This window comes from Ursus maritimus, unplaced genomic scaffold (genome assembly GCF_017311325.1).
Source record: "Ursus maritimus isolate PB19 unplaced genomic scaffold, ASM1731132v1 scaffold_17, whole genome shotgun sequence".
Lineage (NCBI taxonomy): Eukaryota > Metazoa > Chordata > Mammalia > Carnivora > Ursidae > Ursus > Ursus maritimus.
In genome coordinates, this window is record NW_024424119.1 from 967,623 (window position 1) to 994,382 (window position 26,760).

The 26,760-nt window shown below is 37.9% G+C and overlaps 1 protein-coding gene across 8 annotated transcripts in view; it reads left to right on the top strand.

Annotated features, from left to right (window-relative positions):
- Nucleotides 1-4,683: 4,683 nt before the first annotated feature.
- KDM4C (lysine demethylase 4C) overlaps nt 4,684-26,760 on the top strand; it is a 430,083-nt gene continuing 408,006 nt past the window's right edge. For 2 of the 8 annotated variants that reach the window (XR_005835179.1, XM_040631439.1), the window contains exon 1: nt 6,570-6,923. Coding sequence is in view for 5 of the 8 variants with exons in the window: in XM_040631439.1 (XP_040487373.1) it covers nt 6,893-6,923 (31 nt within the window). In the remaining 3 variants the exon portion in view is untranslated. Of the gene's footprint in view, nt 6,289-6,562; nt 6,924-26,760 lie in introns of those variants that run through there. The other 6 variants (XM_040631434.1, XM_040631435.1, XM_040631438.1 and 3 more) reach the window with 6 other exon arrangements.

Below are 26,760 nucleotides of genomic sequence, written 5' to 3' on the forward strand. Positions count from 1 at the left end.
GATGAAGGATATCTTGTAAAATTACAGGTACCCTATGACCATTAATGGAAGAGATGTGCTTAGACTGTAACCCTGATACAGTATTAATCAATATCCAAAAAAATTCTTCCCCATCCACCCCAATGGTTAGCTTGGTTGACTCTGGTACAAATCCCAACCCTTCTCAGGTATGCCCATCACAAACTACTACCAGCAGGACTTCTGTCTCCTCCTGGTCAGTTTGAACCACCTTTCCTCCACTTCGTGAGCATGAAACGTTACTTCTATCCTTATTCATGGAAGGCCTCCACTGCAGGCCTAAGATAAATGTAACGGGCTTCTACCTGAAATAATGGCCTTGTTCTATGGTTATTAAAGCTATAAACATTGACCTCCACCTTTTATCTTTAGTAATATGCTTTTGGTAATTACAAAGAATGCTATTCTTTTTATTTTATTTTTAAATATTTTTTTAAAGATTTTATTTATTTATTTGACAGAGATAGAGACAGCCAGCGAGAGAGGGAACACAAGCAGGGGGAGTGGGAGAGGAAGAAGCAGGCTCATAGCGGAGGAGCCTGATGTGGGGCTCGATCCCATAACGCCGGGATCACGCCCTGAGCCGAAGGCAGACGATTAACCACTGTGCCACCCAGGCGCCCAAAGAATGCTATTCTTAATATGTAATTTGATGCATATATACATGGATTTCTGTTAGGTCAGAAATACTTAGGAGAGAAATTAGTAGGTCACAGGGTATGTGTATGTTCAATTTGAGCAGGTAATGCCAGTTTTCCAAAGTAGTATTAAGTACTTAAAAGATATATAAACACATAAACAAAAGGAGCCTGTCTTTCATTTAAGATTACTTTGCTGAAGACCCCAAAGCAATTTTTAAGGGAAATTAAGAATTAAAAGAATTAAACTTTGAAAAAATGAAACAAAGTGTATGTGTGCATTAACAAACCATTAAAATTTGTTTTGATTCTGATTGGGATGAAGTCACAATAATTTCTCCACCAAATAAACCCTTTCCTTTCTATAATTCATATGAGAATACTATTTTGTAGCATATATCAATAAAAATTGAATGAGGTAATTAAAAGTTGTCTATAGATTGGTTTAATATACTGGAACCTATCGGTTCAATACACTGGAAATCATATGGTGTTTAATGGTTAAATGTGTGATAAGATACTTATTACTCCAGATAATTTTGTCCTGGGGCTTCAATGTAAGCCAATACATCTCTGGTCTACAGACTAACCCAATTGGTTAACACACAGATGACATTATCATATGCTGTCATAAATGGACCTGCTGCCTTCTTTACTATCTGAAATGATTTCAGCAAACTAAGGTGAAGAAATTACTTACAAAATCATCCCCATTATATTTTTAAATTTTTAATATATTCTTTGCCTTCAGCTGAAAAGGATTTGAAATATTAGTATGCTTGTAACATGGCTGGAAAAGCTAAAAAAATTACTTATGCTAACAAAATTATTGTAATGGAGTGTTACATCTCTTTCTGAGTTATTGACAACCCTGATAAAAAAAAAAAGGAAAATACCCACCTAAAAGAAACAAAGAGTTAAAAAGAGAAAAAAACCCTTTCAGTTACTGAAATTCTTTCTTTTTTTTTCCAGTTACTTAAAATCTTTTTTTGTTTTAAAGATTTTATTTATTTATTTGACAGAGATAGAAACAGCCAGCGAGAGAGGGAACACAAGCAGGGGGAGTGGGAGAGGAAGAAGCAGGCTCATAGCGGAAGAGCCTGATGTGGGGCTCGATCCCATAACGCCGGGATCACACCCTGAGCCGAAGGCAGACACTTAACCGCTGTGCCACCCAGGCGCCCCCAGTTACTTAAAATCTTAAGGGTAAATAGTACCAAAAGGAAAAAGGAGCTTAAGTTTCCCATCCACTTGTTTTCGTCTTCAAGTTTTCCTTTCCCAATACTACAGAAATTGTGATGGAGCAGGAAGGGGAAGGTTCAGAAATTTTACCTTTAATTTATCAAGTTATATCAACCTGGGTGGTCCATTTGTCAAAAGGTAAGAAAGTTGACATAAAAAATATACAAAAATTAACATACTAAATGTTTGAAGTCTTTTAAATGTCACACATACAAGAGAAAAGTGCACACATTATAAGTATACAGCTTGATGAATTATCACAATTGTTGTCATCAAGGTAAAAAAATAGAGCATAACCAGCATCCCAGAAGTTCCCAACCTCTTCCCTCCCAGTTGTTCTGCCCCCTTTCTCTTCCTCAAGTGTAGCCATTGCTGTGACTTTTAACACCATAGGATAGTTTTACCTATTTTTAAAAAATGTTATATAAATGGAACCATACAGCATGTATTCTTTTGTGTCTAGATGCTTTCACTTAACACTGTTTTGTGAGATTTAGCCATTCTATTCTATTTCTTATTTTTTAAAAAAGATTTTATTTATTTGAGAGAAAGAGCGAACATGAGCAGGGTGGGAGGGCTGAGGGAGAAGCAGACTCCCTGCTGAGCAGGGAGCCTGATGTGGGACTCGATCCCAAGATCCCAGGACCCTGGGATCCTGATCTGAGCTGAAGGCAGCTGCTTAACTGACTGAGCCACCCAGGCACCCTAGCCATTCTATTTTAGATAGCAGTAGTTCATTTATTTTCATTGTTGTTTAGTTTCCATTGTATAAATATACCAACATTTATATCTTCATTCTGTTGATGGCTATTTGGGTTGTTTCCAGTTTGGGACTTCACAATTAATGCTGCTACAAACTTTCTTCTACACATCTTTGATGCATATATATATGTGTTTCCATTGGTGTTTCTGTTTCTCCACGTCATCACCAATGTTTGTTTCTGTCTTTTTATCTTTAGCCATTTTTTTTGTTGTGTATTATTGGTTCTCATTTTGGCTTGACTGTGTGCTCAGTGAAGGCAAGGCCACATCTGTCCTGTTCATAGCTGTATCACTATTCATAAAACATAGTACAAATAATAATAAAAGTGGCAATAACAATAATAAAAATGAAGATTGATTGAAACTAATAACTACACTCAGAGTTTGCAACTTGAGCTTATGTTTATAGTTTTACTTTTACTTGTTAAAATGAATAGTTTTTAAATGGTGTTATGATTCAGATATCATAAATCATTTCCAATGTTTTCCTTGATGTGAAACCATAAATGACCTCACCTCTTCCCCTGACACCCACCCTCCCAAACACACACACGGTGCAAATTTAGGGCAATGGTCCAGGGAGAACTATACATATGTATCTCCCCTTTAATTTTATTCAAATATTTTGATAGAAAAATTAAATAATTTACCTGCTAAGTAATTTTAGGTATTTTTCTTATATTAAAACAAACACAAATTTAATGGTATCCAAACTGATTGAATATTGTGCTTACATAGGAAGTTTGAGTCACTTCAAAATCTATCTGTATACCCTTGGCCACCATATTCTTCTCAGCCAAGTCTGAAAAGCTTTGATAATAATGGAGAATTAATGAAGTGTTTCATTTGGGTAGAATCATGATTCGGTTTTTACATTAGGAGGATAATTTTGGCTTGCACTACAGAAGATGAGTTGGAGGGGATAGGGGTGGATGAAGAAGCACTGGAGGTAGAGATAACATTAGAGAATTATGTAATATTAATCAATTATATTATAATTATTCATTATACTGTAATAATCCAGGTGAGAGATAAATTGGCCTAAACTCACAGCACAGGGCATAGAGAAGAATAGGCACCAAGGTTTCTAATTTTATTAGCTATTTACTTTCATGTTCACCATGACTCTATAAAACATCATCTAAACATCTAATTATTGGTTGTGGTTTGTATTATACCTGTATAAATAACTTACATATGTGATAGGATAAATATAAATGTTAATGAGCATTACTATTATTTAATTCCTTATATTTGCAAAAGTCAAATGGACTTCAATATATTCAAAATTAGATATTATTCAGTAGTGTATCAATTTGCTGCATTACATATAAAGAAATTTACAACTATTGTCTCTGAAGTGATCTAAATAGTAGTTCACATAACATAAAAGCTTCAAGGGAAATCTTCGTATCCATTATACAACTCCATCTTATTGCAATTGGAGTTTTTAACTGGACCTAAATAAATTAATCTACAATATGGCTAAAATGTTAATATTATCATTGTAATTCACAATATACCGGTATTAGATACTTTAGGGACTCAGCACTGCCACAAATCCATTTGATTTTCAGGTCAGTTTCCAAAACTGTGAAGTTGCTAATAAATTCACAGTGCTTTCTAGCTTTTGAAGTGTTTTGGCATTTCACATTATCTTCTTTGATGTTCAACATCATTGAAGTCAGCAAGGCTGGTATGTCACCCTAATTTTTCAGTTCAAAAAAGCTCTGAGATTTCATTTATTGTATTTATCAAATGTTATTTGTGTAACATCATGCATCTGCAAACTGTAAAGGGACTGGAATTCAGATTTCCAAACTTTTTATTCTGGTGTACCAGGTTGCCAGTCTAATATAGCATATGGCTTCCTAAGTACCCTGGATTTTAGTAGCTCTTTGACAAATTTCTTAACCCGTATACTTCAGTTTTCATATCTAAAATAAGGAGAAAATAATGATACCTAGCCATTGAATTATTATAAGGATAAATTTAGCTAAATTTGTGAGGCATTTAAAAACAGTGTCAAGCTCACAGTAAGCTCCAAATAAATGTTGGGTTATATATTTATTGTTTCAGCATACCCAACTGACTTGTAAGGAGGGTTGGGATCCTCATAGTATACACATTTGGAAAATTCTCAGTTGAGTATATATATTAAGCAAGTTCAGACGTGTATATGGGTATTAAAGCATAAACCTTGTTTCTAATTTAATAACTAAAGAAATGTGGTGGCCCAATAATCCCATTAGCCTTACTTAATTAACCACATTTCATCTGACCTCGATATGCTCTTCCCAGAGAGAAAAGACTTCAAGGGTGTGGTAAGTAGACCTGTCGAGATATTTTAAAAAGCAGAGATCCGTGGATTGTAACAGGAAGCTCAGCACATTATACAGTCCGAGTGTGCTCAGGAGTGTAATATCTGCCCAGTCTTAGATGAGAGGACGTTAGGGGGAACGCTACAAGGGACCCAGCTGGGTACTCTGCAGGAAGTTAAAAAAAAAATTGTTGAGCTTTGAAAAACATCTGGTGTTAGCCATCTGTCTTCGGCAGTACAAAGGCTTAAGGTCTATGTGGTTCCTTCTGACACCTTGCATGGCGGAGTTTCAGCGCAGAAGTAACAAGTAGTGGCAAGCTAATTTAAGTACGTTCTCGGGGTCCGGAGACACTTGCACTTCCTGTTACCACAATTCAGGCCAAACTGCTGTCAATCCCTAGTTTTTGAGAGCTTCCCCAGCCTCGATTCCTATTGTGGCCACCCTCGGGTCTCCTCAGCTCCAGCGCACACCTGGGTGGGCCGTGCTCCACCTAGGTGCTTTGGAATATGGGACAGTTTCGCTCTTCTCGCGAAAGAACACGGTCTTTTGCTTGAGTTACTCGTTAAAAGGTTGGCACAGTCGGGATCTCCCATTGTTGTTAAGAGGCGCAGGAGCCCGGCCAGTAAGACGCTGTCACTGCTGCCCAGCAGCGAGCCCCAACATCCCAGCCAGGCTCCGCTGGGCATTCCGAAGCCCCACCCATGGCAACGCCACTCTGACGTCCGCGCGCCGGAGGCCGCCATAGGTCCGCGTCGCGGCCCAGGGCGACGTGTGGCGCGTGGACTCTATCAGGTCCAGCCCTGCGGGAACCCGGTAGACACTTCCGGGCAAGGTTCTGTGCACCTGTTCCTTCCTTCTCCTTAAGTGTCTTTCCCTCTGGGAAAAAGTGGACATGCCCCTCCCCAGAGAACAAGATGCACTACAGCAAACCTAACTTAAGAACAGCACGGAAGACTAACCCCAAAGCAAGAAGGTGCCCGGCATTTCTTTAAGCTGTTTGGAAGTTCACGTGACCCACTAAGTGCCGGGGCCCAGTGGTCACGTGACAGCGCGCGCGCCCTCGCGCAGCGAGAGCCGGCAGGCGCTGTGCGCGCGCCTTCGCCGCTGCCTCGCATCCCCTCGACGGGAGGGTGAGGAGCGGCGGAGTGATCAGGCGTCTGGGGGCCGGTGCGCGTGCGCAGCGAACAGCTGTCACCCAGTGCGGAACAAGTCTTCCAAATTTCCCAAATCTCCCTGGGCCGAAGGCCACCCTCTTCCTCCTCATCTTCCTCCTCTGGGTCGTATCCCGGTCCCTACCCGCGCGCCAGGTAACCGCTTTTCCGGAGTCCGGGCGATAGGGATGGTGGGGGGGAGGGGCCCGGGCGGTCTTCTCGGCACTGCCCCCCTCTGCTCCCGGCCGCTGGGGGTGCCGGTGTCCGGGGGAGGGGAGAAGCGGGCGGGAGGCGCTTGGTCCCCCACCGCCGCCGCTGTCATGCTGGGGAGAGAGCGGCCGGCCATAGTCGCTGCGGAGGGAGGCGGGAGCCAGTGACAGTCCGCTCCGGCCCTCTCGGGGGTTCGGTCCCCGCGCTCGTCGTTCTGCTGGGGGCCGAAGTCTGGGTCGCGCTCCTTCGGTCAAAGGAGCGCGCGGGTGGTCCAGGGATGCCGACTCCTTTCCATTCCTGTTCCAGCCTGGTCTGCGGCGGACTCCGGGGAGGCACGGCCTGCTGAGCCCTCGGTGCCATCTGTTCTTTGGGACTGTCACGACCCGGGGGGTGAAGGCGGGGGCTCCTCTCCAGAACACCTCGCCGCAGGCTCGCAGCCTCTCTCCCGGGTTCGTCCTCAGCCCCCGTTCTGTTGGTTTTTCCGGCAGGGGCCATTTCTTCCTGCAGTGCCTGAAGCCACGATGCGGTGTAGACCGTGGGAGCTTAATAAATGAGTTGGATCGCTTCGCGTGGAATGCCAGGCACGCACGGGACGTGGCGTAGGGTGGGGATGTGGAGGAGGGAGTCAGGCAGGCTGGGGCTCCGGGTTCGAACTTGGGTTTTTCCTCCAGGCTTAGCCAATGAAACCAGCAGGGCTAGAGTCAGATGCTTTCCGGGTGAACTTGGAGCCAGTCTTCCCCTAAACTGCACGCTGCAGGTCTGCACGGGCTGGCTTTGGTCGTGGGTGATGCCCAGGAGGGGCTTTGTATGGTTTCTGCTCCAGGAGAAAAGACGGCAAACTTTTTTTTTTTTTTTTTTAAGCACTTGGTAAATTACCCCTCAAGGGGGTTTATCAAAACCTGCTTTGGAAATGTAGGTTAGAAGTTGGCGTTGGTTCACCCTTATCTTGGTGAAAGTTTCTGGTAGGCTCAGTTCCACCTAGGTTCGGACCAAGTTTTGACCTATTTCACCCACTTGAATTTGCTGTAATTTTTATTTTTAATCTTGGGAAATTCGGCTTCACCGTTTAATTACTAATATAATTTCGAAGTGTTGTGATTGAAAATTAGTGACTTTAGTTCTTAAAGGTCCATTTTTGCTTTGAAGTACTTGGTTCTCCTTTAGGATCCTTACTCAAATTCTGCCTTGCTGGTCTCCTCCCAACCCCCCATGCTTTGTTTTGGAATGTATTACACGGCTGTTCCGGCTTTTTAGACCCTCTTTCTCCCAATTTAAGTTTAAGTTAAGTTTTCACACACTTTACAACACTCCACGAACTTGGTAGTACAGTACAATTTAAATCGGAGGCTTGTTTCGTTTTATTAACAGATTTTAATCGGTTGCTTGTCTAAAGTTAAAAACATATGTTTTAAACGTTGTAGGTGCACAATGCTTTTTAAAAATCCAATATTAACCTTTCTGTAAGAATGAAGATTTTTAAGAAGCAGTGAACAGGTACATAATTTTTAAAAAGTTATTTAGATGAAAGGATGAAAATCTGGTGTTTTGAATTATCTACTTGACACCTTCTGAATCACCCAGGACTAAGTTAGGTGCCTAACTAACCTTGGGTAGTCTGTGAATTCTTTTCTTTCTTTTTCTCATTGCTTTGTCATTGTATCTTGACTGCCCCCCCCCCCCATTAGAATGTTAAGGCTTTGAGAACAAGTTCTCTGTTTTTTTTTCCTTTGCTGTATTTCTAGCAATTTACCATAATGCCTGGGGTGCTAAAACATCCTCTCTCTTTTTAAATAACAGCTTTATTAAGATACAACTCACATACCGTATAATCCATCTATTTATTTTTTTACTTTTTTTATTTTTGAGATTTTATTTATTTGTCAGAGAGAGCACACAAGCAGGGGGAGTGGCAGGCAGAGGAAGAAGCAGGCTTCCCACTAAGCAGGGAGCCCAAGATCCCTGAGCCAAAGGCAGATACTCAACGGACTGAGCCACCCACGTGTCCCAAATCCACCTATTTAAAGTGTACAATCCACTGGTTTTAGTATGTGCATGGAATTGTGCAACCATCATCAGAATCAATGTTAGAACATTTTTATCACCTTCAAAGAAACCCTGTTCTCATTAGCAGTTATTGTCCCTTTCTCACCGCCTCCAGTCCCCTTTAGCCCCAAGCAATGACTAATCTGCTTTCTGTCTCGATAGATTTTCCTATTCTGGATATTTCATGTAAGTATAACCATATAATATGTGGGTTTTTGTGACTGGATTCTTTCACTTAGTGTAATGTTTTCAAGGTTCATCCATCATGTAGCATCTATCAGTACTTTATTCCTTTTTATGGCTGTCTTGTATTCCATTGTATGGATATATCACTTTTTGTTTATCAGTTGATGGGCTTTTGGGTTGTTTGTATTTTTTGGCTATTTTGAATAATGTGCTATGAACATTCACAAACTAGTTTTAGTGTGTATGTGTGTTTTCTTTACTCTTGGATATATACCTAGTAGTGGAATTGCTGGGTTAAACCTTTTTTCTAGAGTGAATAGATGGATGAAGGAGGGATAGTGTCAGGGATACTCTCTCTAGGCCTTTGAGGGACCTATTCTGCTCCACCACCAAGTCCCTTTCTCTAGAGGCCAGAAGTCTCTGTGTGGGGCTTTGTCCTGTGGATAATGATGTGTTTTTCTTGTCTGGATGTCTTTAAGATCATCCCTTTATGTTAGCCCAGTTTTTCTTCATACAGCAAACGATTATTCCCTGGATACTAATTTGTTATATATTTATTAGAGGTATGGTGATAAAACATATATTCCATATTATCATTAAACTCAGTGTCTAATGCAGGTCTTTCAGTCTTTTAAAATTTATATTATTTTTTGTTATTATGAATATTCAGTACTCCTCTGCCCACCTCCATTTCTAATATGAATTTCTTGGGAGTTGTGCAAGAGTTAAAGTCACTTGTTTTTCTTCATTTGCTACCAATCTAGGTTTTGTTGAACCTAAAATATAAATTTTAAATACTGTATTATTGTCTTTAAAATATTGTATTGCACACCCCCAAAGATTCTTGTTTTTCCACCCTCCATTCACTTTGGGAGAAGATGCTAATCACAGAGGTCTGCACTTGCAGGGCCTAACCCTTTCCCCACATAAGCAGCTGGAACAATCCCATCCTTCTCTCCCTGAAGATGAAGTCCTCTCAGCTCTCTCAGTAAGGCTTTGCCCAGCCAATCTCCTCCTTCCACCAAACTTTCTCCCCCATTTCCTGGCTAGGTGGGACCGGTGCCCTGCTCACATTCTTGTTCCCTCTACCTTGACTGCTACCCTGACCTGCGCTTCTTTGTCTGGTTAATTCCATCTCATCCTTCGGATGGCTTACTTAGCTCAGTTGTTACTTCTTCAAGTTAGTCTTCCCTCAATACTGTACACTAGCCATAGTATTCTTTTTTTTTAAAAAAGATTTTATTTTATTTATTTGACAGAGAGAGAGACAGCCAGCGAGAGAGGGAACACAAGCGGGGGGGAGTGGGAGAGGAAGAAGCAGGCTCCTAGCAGAGGAGCCTGATGTGGGGCTCGATCCCAGAACGCAGGAAATCAGGCCCTGAGCCGAAGGCAGACGCGTAACGACTGGGCCACCCAGGCGCCCCTAGCCATAGTATTCTGTAATCTCTCTCCTTCATAGTCTTAAACAATTATACGATTAGTTGTGGATCACTGTTCTGTGCAAAATGTTGAAAGTGGTTAATTACTTCTGGGTGGTGGACTTATGGGTAATTTTTCTCACTTGTGTCTGTGTGCATTTCTCCTGTGTATCAGTATGACTTTTGTGAAAAGGGGAATAAAGAAAAATCATCAGTAATATCCATTTTATTTTAATAAAATTCTTTCTAATCTTTTTTGTTTTAATAACCTAGATGAAATTTTACTATAGCTTCAAATATCAAACTTTTATTACATTTTAATTCTTTCTCATATCTAGGGATAATTGGGAATGGTGAGCATATTTTACTATTGGTTGTCTAGGGATGGAATTTCTGGTATTGAAATTAAGCTGATTCTTAGGAACAGAATCTAGCTTTGATACTATTAGGGTATGATAGCGTAAATAACTCATTTTCCTTTTTCCCTGAGAAATCTTCTTGCTCTAGTACATTTGTATGTTTCATAGTACAGAGTTTTTCCTTGCACAATTGCTTGTTATTTGCACTATTTGTCTTATTTTTGCTGGGTGGTTTATTCTGCCTAGTAGTGGGTATATTTTTTCAGTAGATTTTTGAGCACCTACTATGTGTCATATGCTATGTTAGATGTGGAGCATACAGCAAGTGAACACAATAGACAAGTGATTACCATTTCCTGGAAGAGGATTATTTTGAGTATGAATTGTTTAGTTACACTGTTGCTGTACATTTTCAGATACACAGTGGCTTCAGCTACTATGGTATTTATGAGCTGTTGGTCCACAGAATCTTTAAAATTTATTTTAGATTTTTTTTGCATTTGTGTTATTTATTATTGAGGGTAAATACTTAAGGAGCAGAATCATGTGTCATCAAAACCGTTTTGATTCTGACTTCTTTTTTTTATATCTCCATCCAGTTCTAGTTATTAATTTGACATCTCTACTTTGTAACTGGGTAACCTGGGATCTTTCCTCTCAGCTCTGCTTCTCTTGTTCTCTCATGCATCTCATTCCATTTCACTGTTCACTTTAGGAAACCTGTGAGTTATCCCAGGTATCTACCTCACGGTTTCTCAGCCCTCCTCACATCCAGACTATTGCTAAACGTTTATCATTTCTGCTTGCAAAATGTGTATTAGATTAACCTTCTAGTCTCTACTTGGCATTATCTCAGTAGCCACTCCAGCCTCCTTCCCATTTCTGCTCCACTCATTATCTTTTAAAATGCAAATTGGATCATTCTCATGGCTCTCAGGAGACTTAAAATTCCTGCATTATCTCTTCCTATCGGAAGCAACCCCCAAACCTTAGCTAGATGGTTTTAGTTTTCCTATTTCCCATTGGCTTTTCTTTTTCTCAAACTGTACACGCCCTTGCCGAAAGTGCCGTTTTCTGCCAGACTTTCTTCCCACTTTCTTTTTGGTACATCGTTCCAGTCTCTGCTTGAATGTACTTCCTCAGAGAATCCTGACCTGTCATGCCAGCCTCTTCGCCAATGTAAATCAGTTTTCCTAATGATAATCTATCTTAATTCCCTAATTGTTTCCTTCCATAACACTTAAGCATGTAGCAAAGGAACACAATAAATCAGGGATTCCCAACATTTCATGAAAAAGGATTATTTTGAGCGTGGATGTTTAGTTACAATGTTGCTTTATATTTATGTGATTATTTGATTGTTTCTAAACTAACTGTAAGAATTCTACAAGGGCAGGGACCCAAGTATTTTTATTCATTTGTATCATACCAGGATACTGTTGTCTCATCAATATTATATTACAGTTACTCAGTAAACACTTTTCAAAATACTTTGCCACCTGTGCTGTACTCTGATATTTTCCATTTTGTTGCATATCATATATTATTATTATTTTTAAAGATTTTATTTATTTATTTAACACAGATAGAGACAGCCAGCGAGAGAGGGAACACAAGCAGGGGGAGTGGGAGAGGAAGAAGCAGGCTCATAGCGGAGAAGCCTAATGTGGGGCTCGATCCCATAACGCCAGGATCACGCTCTGAGCTGAAGCCAGACACTTAACGACTGTGCCACCCAGGCGCCCCTGCATATCATGTATTATAAAAATATTGATATAATCTACCAAATTAGGTAGGATTGCAGGCTGCAGTCTGAACAACACAGCTCTAAGACTGTAGGAGGAAAATTCTTCATTTACATTAGCTCCTCCCCCCCTTTTGAAACACAGTTGCTATTCTCTGATTCTTGTCTGATTGGAAGTCCAAGTGCCAATAGCTATCCTCCACCCTTCCTATTAAATGACTATTGCTGAAAGCTAGTTCTTTTTTTTTTTTTTTTTTTAAAGATTTTATTATTTATTTGACAGAGACACAGCGAGAAAGGGAACACAAGCAGGAGGCGTGGGAGAGGGAGAAGCAGGCTTCCTGCTAAGCGGGGAGCCCAAAGCAGGGCTCGATCCCAGGACCCTGGGATCATGACCTGAGCTGAAGGCAGACGCTTAACGACTGAGCCACCCAGGCACTCCTGAAAGCTGGTTCTGCTTAGAAATTCTGGCCTGATCTCAAAGGAGAGTTGCTTAAGGTCCCGTTGAGAAAAATCTAAATCGGACTCTACCTTAGGTCTTATCCTCTAGGTTTCTCTGGGTCACTAATAGCCAATACTCTTCTACTCTCTTTGGTTAAGCTCATTGCAGGTGTGCAGTAAGTCATTGAATTTTAAGGCTGGCTGGCCTCTAATCAATTTTATTTTCTCAATTTTTTTACAAACCAAACAAAGTTCCAAAAATGATAACAAAGAGATCAAGGCAAATGAGTAAGTGTTTGTGAAGATATGAATTAAGGAGCCTGGCTTGGTAAGGATGTCATGTCATGTTCAGTAGATCATCAGAGCTGATCCTAGAGCTGTGGGTTCTCATTTATTCACTTTACCAGAACCTCTGCAAGGAAGGCTTGGTGTTGTTTGGTTTCCATCAATGAAATATTGATCTCTCATCTATTTTGCTAACAAAATATTAGAAATAACCTAAGTATCTAGTACAAGGGCTGTTTTTAACTGCACACTGTGATGTGGTATTTGTAACTTGGATGAATATTTTAAAATGTTAGAATTATTCCAAACCTACGTTTAATGAAAGAAAGCATTATACAAAATTGTATATATCACATGAGCCCAGTTGTGTTTAAACGTGTTTGTTTATAAATGTACATATGTTAGAAAAAATACACTGGAATGCTAATATGGTAGTGAGATTACTGGTAATTTTGATTTTCCTTCTAAAAAATTTTTTAGAATGAACATATGCATTTATAATCAGAGAGACTCAGTTGAAAAACAAATTTCCTGTACATTAATTTAGGTATTTGCAAATGCCTAATACCTTTATTAAATGGTGGATAGAGCCTAGGTTTCTAGTGGCTGTGTTTTGGGGACCTCTGTCAACGTGGGATGTATATTTCACCTTCACAATATGTAGTCTTAGACTGCATAGTGATCCATGTTTCTTCTAGTCTGGATTTTTTTTTTTTTTCCTTTCCTGTCTCCATTATTAAAACTTACCTTGTTTTTCATCTTTTTTTGCTGAAATAGGACTCTGTCTCTTCATGTCCTACTTACGCATGTTGATAATTAATGTGTGTTTCACTGATGGTTGCCCATAGCATGATAATTTGAAAAGTCCTAATGTCCCTTATTAAATCCTGCTGTGTGACCTGAATTAAAGGGATAGAAAGGATTTTAGATGAATTAGGGATTATGCAGGAATGTCTTCTTTCTGTTAAATTTGTCTAGTTATAGTGGAACTTAACAAACAAAACTGAAGGAAACATATAGTGATAGTTTAAATGTGTAATCATCCCACATCAGTAAATTTTCCAAACCTGTGTTTGAAATTATTCAGTCTTTAAGCATTCAAACCTTAGTAGATTATGCATTTGAAAATATATTTGATAGCCGTACAAAGTACTTATACTAAATATTGATTTACTATTTTCTAGAGAAGGAATTAGAAACTTTAGAAATTAGAGAGAAATGTCAAAGTATGGACAATTGGTTGGACAGATAGGACCTTTTGGGTGTGTGAGTGTGTGTGTGTGTGTGTGAGTGATAGCCCTTTTAGGAGATTTCATAGTTCTGTTCTCATATTTAGCATGGGACTTTCAGAAATCTGAACTTTTCCAGTTGATCTAGAGTATGTCAGGCATTAAATGACTGTTTTCAGTGTCACTCCCTAATTAGACTCAGAAGAAAGAACTAGGACCTGGATACAAAACATGCTCGTCCATTCTTCAGGGCTCTTTCTAGGAAGTCTTGCTTCTTGGGAAAGCACATCATTTAGTGACAGGCAGATCCCAGCAGATGGACATGGGTAGTGTTGAGGAGTAATTTTAACTGTATTTTTTACCTGCGGGGCTTCTCTGATCCTCTAGAGTATTCGCCTTTCTTGTCAGAACATTCTTCCTGCAGGTCCATTTTCTCCTGTTGAATGAGGTTAAAGAAGAAGTCAAATTCTTCACTTTGGATCTGTCTTTATCTCCATCTTTTAACTAGTGTTTCATCAGACATTTGTTTAAATTCCAGTCCTAAGGATATTTGTCTCTGATTGAACATTAGCCTTGTTGCTTCTGTTCTGTTTTGGGAATGCATCAGATACTTAGAAAGGACACAGGTGTCCCTTTGAGGGAAAGACTGATGGTACTGTCTTTTTTTTTTTTTTTTTTTTTTTGCAGGCTGCTTATCTCACCCATTTTGTTTTATCTGTTTTAACTTTTAAGAGGAACTATCACCTGAAATTTGGACACTTTACTGAGAACTCTCAACATTCAGGGTAGCTTGCATTAGTAGGAGGAATTTGGACCTGAGATAGGTAAATTCATTCCTTTTTGATAATTTAACTTATTAAAGTCATTATAGTAGAAAGGTGTATTAAGTAAATACTATTTTAATTAGGCAATACAAAGTATACAACAAGGTATACAGTTCAGAAGTTATAAATGGGGGAGTGCCTGGGTAGCTGAGTTGGTTAAGCGTCTGACTCTTGATTTCGGCTTAGGTCATGATCTCAGGGTCATGAAATCAAGCCCTGCATTGGGCTCTGTGCTCACTTAGTGGGGAGTCTGCTTGAGATTCTTTCCCTCTGTACCCCCTGCCCCCCGCGTGTGTGCGCTCTCTCTCAAATAAATACATCTTAAAAAAAAAAGAGAAGATATAAAAGTGTAAAAAGTACATATTCTCACTTTTGCCATCAGACAGCCAGTTTCCTCTTTTTGGTTAACTACTGTTAAAACAGTTTCTTTTAGGGCTCTCCAGGAATATTCTATATATTCTATATAGGATATTCTGTAAAATATATATATATATACACACACACACACACATTTTAATACAAATTGTATCTGTACTTGCTGTTCTGAATATTTTTTCATTTAACACTAACTTGAATGTGGTTTTTAAAATATGAGTACATGTAGAGCTCCCTCTTTTTAAAATGATCACACAGTATTACATTGTATACATGTACCGTAATTTATTTAACCAGTGCAGTATTAAAAGTCATTTAGGTTGATTCTGTTTTTATATAGTGATCTATTTATGTACCATTACCTCAGTGTTTTAATTTTAGCTTTATAACATGTTTTCAGAACTTTTCAGGCTATTCTTGTTTATTTTCCCTCGTTATATTTAACTTTAGAGTCAATGTGTCAAGTTCTGAGAACCTATTGATAGTTTTATTAAGAATGTCTTTAGTTTAAGGACTAACATAGAGAAATATCTTTCAGATCTTGACTTTACCTGTCCAGAAATATGGTATGCCTTTCCTTTTAAATGTTCTTTTAAGTCCTTAGAAAGGACTTTAAAAAAATATCTTTACAGATCTTGCATATTTCCTTAAATTTTATTCCTTTTTATTTTATTTTAGAAATAATTTTCTTATTTTACTTTGGACAATCTCAAACTTTTAGAAAGGCTGCAATTATAGCACAAAGAACTTTTATTTCCTTGAAAAATTTGTCTTCGTATACCATTGCTCCTCAATACTTCAGTGTATATTTCCTAAAAAAGCGGTTTCCTATATAGCCACAATATTTCCATCAAAATCAAGAAGTTACCATTGATAATTACTTTCATCTAATCTTTAGACTTTTTTATATATCACCATTTGTAATAGTGATGTTCTTTGTAGCAAAAGAATCCAGTCCAGAATGATGGATTATATTTTCTTGTTTTCAGGTCTTTTAAACATCCCTTCATTCTCAAATAGTCCTTAGTGTTTCCTTGATTTATTTTCTTTCTTTCTTTCTTTCTTTCTTTCTTTCTTTCTTTCTTTCTTTCTTTCTTTCTTTTCTTTTCTTTTCTTTTCTTTTCTTTTCTTTTCTTTCTCTCTTTCTCTCTTTCTCTCTTTCTCTCTTTCTCTTTCTTTCTTTCCTTTCTTTCCTTTCTTTCCTCCCTCCCTCCCTCCCTCCCTCCCTTCCCTCCCCTTCTTTCTTTCTTTCTTTCTTTCTTTCTTTCTTTCTTTCTTCCTTCCTTCCTTCCTTCCTTTCCTTTCCTTTCCTTTCCTTTCCTTTCCTTTCCTTTCCTTTCCTTTCCTTTTCTTTTCTTTTCTTTTCTTTTCTTTTCTTTTCTTTTCTTTTCTTTTCTTTCAAGATTTTAGTTAGTTGTCGGAGGGAGAGAGAGAGAACACGCACAAGCAGGGCGAGTGGCCGGTGGAGGGAGAAGCAGGTTTCCCGCTGAGCAAGGAGCCTAATGTGGGACTTGATTCCAGGTCCCTGGGATCGTGACCTGAGCTGAAGGCAGATGCTTAACTGACTGAGCCACCCAGGCATCCGTCCTTGATTTTCATAATATTGACACCTTTGAGGATTACAGGCCAGTTATTTTATAGACTCTCCCTTAATTTTTGTTTTCTGATATCACAGAGATGGAACTGTATTTCTTTTATTACATCTTATCAGGTGGTACACAATTTCATTTTGTTCTGTTAATGTTAACTTTGCTTAAGATCTTCTATGCTAGACTCCTCAATGCTTCTCTAATTTTTTTGTTTTGTTTTGAAAAACTATATAAATACTTGTTTATTAAGCTTTCAATTTATTCATTTTTATCAATTAGGATTTATGGTTTCCTGTTCTATTCAATGAGTTCTAATCTGTTAATATTGTTATTTATATTGATGCTTAAATTGTCATAGATTTGGCCCATGGGAATCCTTTATGCTGGGTTCTGGGTTTTTGACATGTCCCATCATCCTTTGAGCATTCTCTCCCTTTTGGACACAGTGAAATATGCAAGCTCATCTTGAACTTTCCTACTCCAAATACTTAGAAGCCAAGATCTAGGTGGTTATTGATATTGGGGTGTTGCTTCTGTGCCCTCGCAGTGAACCGAGCTAGAGAATATGTGTTTGTTCAGATATACATGCACACACACAAAAATTATATAACAAATGTACTAATATTGGAGCATTCTTGGACTCTGGAATGACTTTTTAGTTATGGTTTATTATTTTAATGTGCTTTTGGATTTTGCTTCCTCTTTTTTTTTTTCTTTGTGGTGGGCAGCAAAGCAAATTGAGTGATAGTGAGCGATAGTACAAACCACCCAAAGAGGGAGGGGACCCAAGAGGGTTCCCTGCTTCCTCATTTTTTAAAAGAATTTTCATCAATACTCTTAAATAAAATTGTTCTGCAGTTTTCTTGGGCCATTTCTCAAGTTTTGTTACCTATTTAGGTGTGCTTCTTAAAGGATTTTAAAGCTTTTTTTTTTCCCCTTGTACTCAGGAATAGTTTAAGTAACATTGGATTATGTTTCTGAAAAATTGAGCATAATTCTATGAAACCATCTGGGCTTGGTACTGCAAGTTTTTTCTTGATTTAGTGGGCTTTTGGTTTGCTTTTTTGTGGTAGCTAAAGAGCCTAGCAAAGAGGTCAGTTATATTTGGGGTCTGGGTTTTGGGGATACTAAATATGCAGTTATTTCATTGCGCCTACTTGCTGTTTGACTTCAGGCACTGATTTCCATTTTTGAGCCTTAGTTTCATCATCTCTCAAATGGGAATAATTATAGCTGGCTAATAGCACAGAAAACTTTTAAGAATGAAAATGAAGTATTGTATGGTACAGCACAGTAAAGAACCAAACAAATGCAATTTTTTTTTAAAAGATTCGTTTTAATAAGATTTCAGTGTTCAAAGAGTTGTCAGTGAGGGTAGTCTTTAGTATAATACTGTTGAACGAGTTTGTGCAGATGGCCCATGTTATTCTGCAAAAGACCAAGCTGTCAACAACAAAGAGAAATTATAAATCAAACAAACAAAATGTGGTAGAGTTTATTTTCATGAACATTAATGTGGGTTTGGTCTTGTATTTATTAAAACCATAGTTTAAATCCAGGAGAAGCATTGGGTAACAGATTATGATTTTCCTTTGTGCTTGTATCATGATTATATTTGTGATTATTATAGTTTGGTTAAATATTTGACATTTTAAAGAAAGTTAAACTCATCTAAGGAGACGTTGAAAATACTTTCATGTGTTTAGATGCAGTTTGCATGGTAAAGAAACTCTGTATTGGTATTAAGATTAAAAGAATAAATGACTTACAAATATCTGCGCAAGGCACTATGCCAACACTGCATACAGGATGAGAATATAGGAAATCCTTTTCCTTCAAGCTTGGGTTTTTTGGACAGGTAGTTACCAAAAAATGTGCAAATTGTCATGGTTCTTTAAAATAGTGTGCCTTGCATTCATTAATAATGGAATAAGCAAGGACCATCAGATTATTGTATAGTCTGATACTTTCCAATCCTTTTTTCTCCCCCCTCAGTATAGCTGGTACTGTGTATGGCTTATGTGATTGTGAATCTTTAAAAAGAATTTTAAAGTTTGCATACAAAATTAAATTTAAATATGTTTTCAAAATACTTCAAATTTTAGACTTTTTATGTTTGAAACTGATAATAAATGATTTACCTGGCTTCTCATGAGTTCTTCTGATAAATAGTTCAGGTAATCTCAGTTGTAAATGTGACGTGGGCTTCACTGTAGAGCTGGTGGTAGTGACAAGGGTTCCACCGCAGGCACTGATCTGCTCCAGGGATAGCTGCAGGTGGTGCAGTCCGGAAGTCAGGCGAGGGGTTGGCCAGCAAGTCTGTGGCAGGGTGCAGGGAGTGCGCAGTGGGTGACACTGGCCTATGGTTGTCACGATGCTGCAACAGGTGGCTGGAGTCTGGGTTTCGGAACCTGGGAGACCCAGGTATGTCTTGCCTGTGCCAGGGAGCATTTGTTTCCTCCTTCCCAGGTCTTCTGAAGGAGGAGACAATCCAAACTTGGCAAACTTATTAGTTGGAACTCACAATTATGTGCAATGCAAGTTTTGGAAACTTGAAATTGCTTTCTTTTCTTTGGCTGTTTTGTGTGTCCTTATCAATCCCCCTGCATAATAATAGGGATTTAGAAAGCAAATGAGGTTTCTAAATTTGGAGTCATAGGAGAATAATCCTTTTTTTCTATTCATGCAGAAATATTAGTTGGCATTGATTGCATATTTTTTTGCTCCTGTCTGAACCCATATTTTAGTGTAGTTTTGTGATTTTCCTAAAGTTGGCATTAACAGAGAATGAAGTTTTTTTTAACTCAAATTTTAGAAAATTTCAGAGTTTCTCTTCTTAGCCCTTTTCATAAAGGCCCTGACTCTCAATCAGATACAAGTTCGCATGTTTTAAAAATGATTTTTACATATTTCCTAACTTAAAAAAAAAAGATTTTATTTATTTATTTGTGAGGGAGGGAGGGGGAGAGAGAGAGAGAGAGAGAGTGCTCAAGAAAACAGCCCGAGAGATGGGGGAAGGAGAAGCAGACTCCTTGCTGAGCAGGGAGCCCAGTGCAATGCAGAGCGGGATCCCAGGATGCTGGAATCATGACTGAGCGGAAGGCAGAGGCTTAGCTGACTGAGCCACCCAGGTGCCTCTTTTCATAAGTTTTAAAGCATTTTTTTTGTTCATTGCTTAGATGTTTTATTGATATGCAGGTTAGAGATTGTGTTTGGGTTTAAATTTAAAATAGTAGATTTAGAAAGAGAGGTCTAGGAGTAAAGAAAATGTTGGTCATTTTTAATTAGTATTTTCTATTCTTAAAAATAAACTTAGGGGCACCTGGGGGGCTCAGTCGTTAAGCATCTGCCTTAGGCTCAGGGCGTGATCCTGGCATTCTGGGATCGAGCCCCACATCAGGCTCCTACGCTGGGAGTCTGCTTCTTCCTCTCCCACTCCCCCTGCTTGTGTTCCCTCTCTCATTGGCTGTCTCTCTCTCTGTCAAATAAATAAATAAAATCTTAAAAAAAAATAAACTTAATGCCAAGATAATGCTTTCTCTGCCTTGTGATCATTGTCTATCAGGTAATTTTTGATTCCATGTAGTATCCATATTACTTTAGAAATTTTTACTTCAAAAGGACTTAGCACTGTGTCTGTGTTTACACTTACTGAGTTTTTTTTTCTTTTCTTTGACTGTATTCTCTGTACCTTTGACAAATTGAATAGTAAGATCTGATTTGACATTTTCCTGCGTTGCAATGTGAGAAATTGCTTTTATGAAACACTACAAACTACTTTCTAAATAAAAATATTTATTACTTAGAATTACTGCTGTTTTAAACTTTCTTTTCTTCTGCTATTAATGATGCATTTATGCCAAAATTTCCTCCCAGGTCAGAGGGTATTGGTAGGATGCATAGTTCATATAGCTGGAAAAGATTTTTATCCTAGTGTATGAAGGACTTTTTACACAAATTACCTTTTAATGCTAAAATCATTGTTAATGTTATAATTGATGATTATTTAAGTCAGTTGTTTTACCAAAGAATCCACACTTGATTGTTCATTTAATCTGTAAATTTAAAGAAATTTTAGTTGTGTTATTGGTTGTATAACAGAGTAAGACTAAGAGGAGGAGACCCAGGCAATTTATTGCCATTTTAAGTACTAGAATACAAATACATAACCCAATCACAGACTTTAAGTTAAAATAATAAATAAATTCACAATATAAAAATAATTCACAAAATATAGTTAGAACAGCTTAAAGCCCTGTGTTGAGTCTTCATTGGCTATGCAGGTCCTATTTGGTACCTTTATTGTACAAAAATCCATATTTTTTTGCCAAAATTAAAAGCTGGAAGTGATTGTTTGGTATTACAGAAAGATTGTTTGTATTAAAGAATGGTTTTAGCATAGAAGTTAAGATTTTTTGGTTTAATTCAAAGTATATTTCAATTTCCTAGGTATTTTCGGAAATATATCACTTATATTGGTTGTTTCATCAATTTAATGCTTGAGGTATGCAAAAGACATACTAGTACAGTCCTATGAATTCACCCAGATATAATTATGTGATTTTCTTGTATCCCATCTGCTTTCCTTTAGGAATATTGTCCTGATTTTTGTGTTCACTATTCCCTTGCTTTATCTTTTTTTTTTTTTTTTTTTTTTTTTTTTTTTTAAGATTTAAAAGAATCCTGCATGGGGGGGCGGGGAGGAGAGGCAAAGGGAGAGGAAGAGGATCCCAAGCAGACTCCCTGCTGAGCGGGGAGCCTGATGCAGGGCTCAATCTCACATAAAAATATTTTATTATTTTTTAAAACCCTTCACCCAGTGTGGGGCTCAGACTCACAACCTGGAGATTAAGAGTCATATGCTTTACCCACTGAACCAGCCAGGCACCCCACTATTCTCTTGTTTAAAAAGATGGATTTATTTTATATGCATTTATCATTTAAGAGGAGATTACATTTTATTTTTTAGATTTGTAAAAATAGACATATGCTTTGAAGAGTACACGACTTAACTTTCTGAGGTTCATATGTTTATTGTTGGGAGTAGCTTTGGTTTGTTCATTTGTTTCATTTTCACTGCTGTGAATTAGTTGAATATACTCTTATTTATTGATTCTCTTGTAAATGGACATTTTAGTTGCTTTCAATTTTTAGCTGTTACAAAAATGCTACTGGGAACATTATCATACCATGTCTATTATTGAACATATGCTCTAGTTTCTTTAGGCCTCATAGCAGGGTTTTTGAACCTCAGCACACTTGACAGTTAGGGCTAAATAATTCTTTGTCGTGGGGGCCTTCTTATGCATTGTATGTTAAGCAGTGTCCCTGGTCTATACCCACTAGATGCCACTAGCACTCCTCCAGTTGTGACAAATAAAAATAACTGCTGACATTGCTAGTTTCCCCCAGGGGACAAAAATCACCTCTGGTTTGGAACCATTGTTGCCTTTGATGAACAATTTAAAATTCTTTTAAAAGTTTCATACATATGGGGATTTTAAATTTATCTTTTAATTTATAATTTAAAATTTCCCTCTGTTTTGGTAAGTATATATCCTACATAAAAGCTCTTACTATTGGGTCCCTTGGAATTTTTTTTTTTTTTTCTTTTAAGTAGGCTCCATACCCAGCGCGGAGCCCAATGTGGGGCTTAAAGTCACCTTGAGATCAAGACCTGATCTGAGATCAAGAGTTGGATGCTTAACCCACTAAGCCACCCGGGGGCCCCTTGGGAAAATTTGGAAGTATAAAGGAGTCCTGAGACTAAAAAGTTTGAGAAAACTGTTCTAGGCTTCCAATTCCTTACTTACAGAATAGAGTTAATAATACCTTGTTAGGCCTCTTGGAAGGACTTAATGAGTTATCGTTTATATTAGGATTGTTACTGTGTGCTACCCATCCCCTGTAGAAGGCTAGTTCACCTTTTTTTGACCCAAATGCCATTTCGAGGCCCATCTCACACTCACCCCTTCACTTTGCCCTTTCCCACAGTGCCCATATTTAGTCTTGTCTTTTCCCTAGGAACTCCTAGAGCATTTATGTTTGTACCTAGAATTTGACTCTGAAGTGCATACTGCCTTGTATTGCCAGCTTTGCTAGGATTCCTTAGCCTTCTGGATTTTCACAAAGGGTAAGGAATTTCTGGTCAGTTGCCCAATCTTTATTACTGTTGTCATTTTCCTTCTGATTTTGGTCAAGCTAGGCAGTTATCCTGGGAGGAGTTCTTTTTACTTTTGGATTCAGTACCCAGAGTTAGATGGAAACATATTTCAAGCACCCAAGCCTCCCTTTCTCCCTTCCTGTTTAATCACTGTAGTAAAATCTCAGTTATACCTATAATTATCTTTTTAAAACTATATGACCTTGAGTAAGTTTGTTATCTTTTCTTTTTAATTTATTTTAGAGAGAGAGAAAGAGAGCACATGAGAGTGTGTGCAAGTGCTCACACATGAGCAGGGGGAGGGGCAGAGGGAGAGGGAGAGAGAGAAGCAGTCTCCTAGCTGAGTGTGGAGCCCCCCTGAAGTGGGGCTCCATCTCATGAACCTGAGATCATGACCTGAGCTAAAATCAAGAGTCAGACGCTTAACTGACTGAGCCACCCATCTTTTTGATGGATGTATTAAGTGCTAACTGTTGGCTGCCACTGCCATTAAGTAATGCAGAGGTTCTTCCTTTTTCTTTCTCTTGGACACCTCTTTAGGGATTCATGGGTGGAGTTAGGATGACTTTGTGGTCTCTTCTGTTATCTTTTCTGTCGCTGATGTAGCTCTTTCAGTAGTCAATGCCTGTGTTTTGCATTTTTGAGATGGCTCTCTTATTTTATCCTAAGATAAGAAAGTTGTTTTTTCTTCCTTCTTAATGCCTCCAGGTCCTTGAAGTTAAGTAATTTTATCAGGCAAACTCTTTGATTAATCTTCGTATTTAGCTATAGAAACAGAACTGTCTCTTGAAGGAATGAATGACTTAGGAGGGATAGGTAGTAAGATCTGAAACTCTCCATGCTTTGGAGGAAAATGATGGGGCTAGTTATCTTACATGTTGAGCTTTGAAGTTACAGTGATTTGTAATTGGAAGCCATTTTTACTGAGAGATTGGTTCAGTGAGAATGTTACATTTGGAAGATTTATCTATTTAAGTAGAAGTTGGGGGTATTGTAGAGTTAAAAGCTTAGAAATCAGAAAGGTATTGATTAAATAAGGACTTGAACTTAAGTTACTTGATTTTTGTTAATGTAAATAATTAGTGCCTTCCATCCCTCTACACTTTGTTCCTTTCTCTCTCTCATATAACACTGGGGTCATAAAGGACTTAGAGATCATGTAGTTTACTGGTTCCCAGACTTCTGGATTTGAAAAAATAAGTTGGACTGACATAGGCCTTTCCTTTTTTTAGTCAACTTTTAATTTTCTAAAATAAAAAGTATCAAAGAAAACTTACTGTCTACTGTTATTTTCTAAAAAACGTCAACAAAGTAGAAAGGATACTCTAGAAATAAAAGCTGGAACTTTATGAAAAATCAGAGCACTTTCATTCCTGTTTTTGAAGGACTGGTGGAATCACTGTTCACCAGTGTTTAGGAACACTGAATTGTTCAATTTCCTAAGTTTGGAGGTTACTAAGATTTAACATTAACAGTGGTGTAGTGGTTAGGTGAGGTCACACCTCTAGGTATTGATGGAGGCGCAGTTCAGCTGACTTCTGTGGCTGTGATCTAATCCATTGGTTCTTAACTATTTTTTTGGGTCATGTGTGACATATTTTTGAGAGTGATAGGAGCTGTAGATCCTTACGTTGGGGAAAAAAAAAACAATGGACAAGAATAACATGAAGACTGCAAAGAGTAATGAATTATAGATGAGACCATGAAAAACAGGCAAATGCATTTGAATGGACAGTTTTCCAGAAAAGTATAAATTTTAAAACAGATTATAGAAGCAGTAGCAATATTGTGACAGATGATAATAACACTTACTGTGGTAAGCATTTCATAATGTATATATTATTGTTCAATTAATATTTTGTACACCTGAGACAGGTATAATATTGGATGTCGGCTCTACTTCAATAAAAAAACACACATTAAAAGACACACAAAAAGAAATAGTAGAAATATACCATTTAAGAGAATTGATTCTGTGGTTATAGGTCTTAACCATCAAAAAAAAAAAAAAAAAAAAAAAAAAACCAGGTTCAGAGGATTTTGTAGGCTAGTTCTACAAAGTATTCAAATAATAGTTAACTCTAACCCTTACAGAGTTTCTCTCTTTCAGGAACACTGCCTGGCTCATTTTTTATCAGGCTGGTAAGTCTTAATACTAGCATCAGACAAGAATGGTGTAAATAAGGACTAGGGAAAATTACAAGCTAACCTCACTTGTGAAGATAGGATATGAAACCTTAAATATAATATTAGCACAGATAATTTCAGTGTGCAGTTCTGATAATACAGGATCAGGTTGGGTGCATTTTAGTAATACAGGTTAGTTCAACATTAGAATTCTATTGAATTGCGATAATAGATAAAAGGAGAAAACGCATTGTAACAGATACAGAAAAAGTATTTGCTAAAATTTAACATATATTTGTAATTTAAAAGCAAAACAACAACAACAACAACAAAAAGCCTCCTAGAGAAAGGAATAGAGTAGAACTTTTCTAACCTGTTAAAGGGTACCTATACACAGTAAATACTCTGAAGATAAGGGCTAGAAGCATTCCCTGTATATTAAGACATTCCACTGTCACTAGTTCTCTGTAGTACTAGGATGTTTGAGACCGGTCAGTAAGATGAGAAAGAGAAATTAGAAGAATAGGGGAGCCTGGGTGGCTCGGTCGTTAAGTGTCTGCCTTCAGCCCAGGTCGTGGGGTCCCAGGGTCCTGGGATCGAGCCCCGCATCGGGCTCCCTGCTCCACTGGGAGCCTGCTTCTTCCTCTCCCACTCCCCCTGCTTGTGTTCCCTCTCTTGCTGGTGGTCTCTCTCTGTGTCAAATAAATAAATAAAATGTTAAAAAAAAAAGAATAAAATTTGTAAAGGAAACAAGAAAGTACTATTCTCAGATAATTTTCACATGATAGTCTAGATGGAATCATTAATCTACAGACAAATGATTGGAAATGAGATTATAAGTAGGTAGCTGGATATGAGATTAATTTAAAAATTAATGATATATGCCAGCAACAAAAGGAAGAACTCTTCGCTTAAAAAATATTATACCAAAATGGAAAATGTTCTACTTAAAACAAATGCATGTTCTATTTAATGTTCTATTTAAAACAAATACATGTTCTATTTAAATGTTAAAACAAAATGACTGAATTCTTAAAAAATTAAAGACAAAAGCTCTGAAAATATCCCGCAGGAAAGAATACTAAAGAGACATGACAGCTACATGTATTTTCTTTTTTTTTCTTCCATGCATTTTTCTAATTCTAGACTGAATTCCCTACTAGAGGGAAAAGAAGGGTATCACATATATTATTCATCCCTTGACAAAATTGGAACACAGTATCTTTTAAACTTACTGGAGTCGAAAACTTCACTGTCTTGATGCAAGAGAAGACCCCTATTAGGAAATGTACACTAAAGTTTTTAGGGGTAAGGGGCCGTAATATATGCAACTTACTCCCAAATGGTTCAGAAAAACAAATTGTGGGTGATATACATATGGAGAGAGAGAGAACGTAAATTGATAAGGCAGCAAATAGGGTAAAAGACTAATAGATGAATCTGGGTAAAGTGTGTATGGGCTTTTTCTTTTTTTCTATTCCAATAATTTTTCTGTAAGTTTGAAGTTCTTTCTTTCTTTCTTTCTTTCTTTCTTTCTTTCTTTCTTTCTTTCTTTCTTCTCTCTCTTTCTTTCTCTCTTTCTCTCTCCCTTCCTTCCTTCCTTCCTTCCTTCCTTCCTTCCTTCCTTCCTTCCTT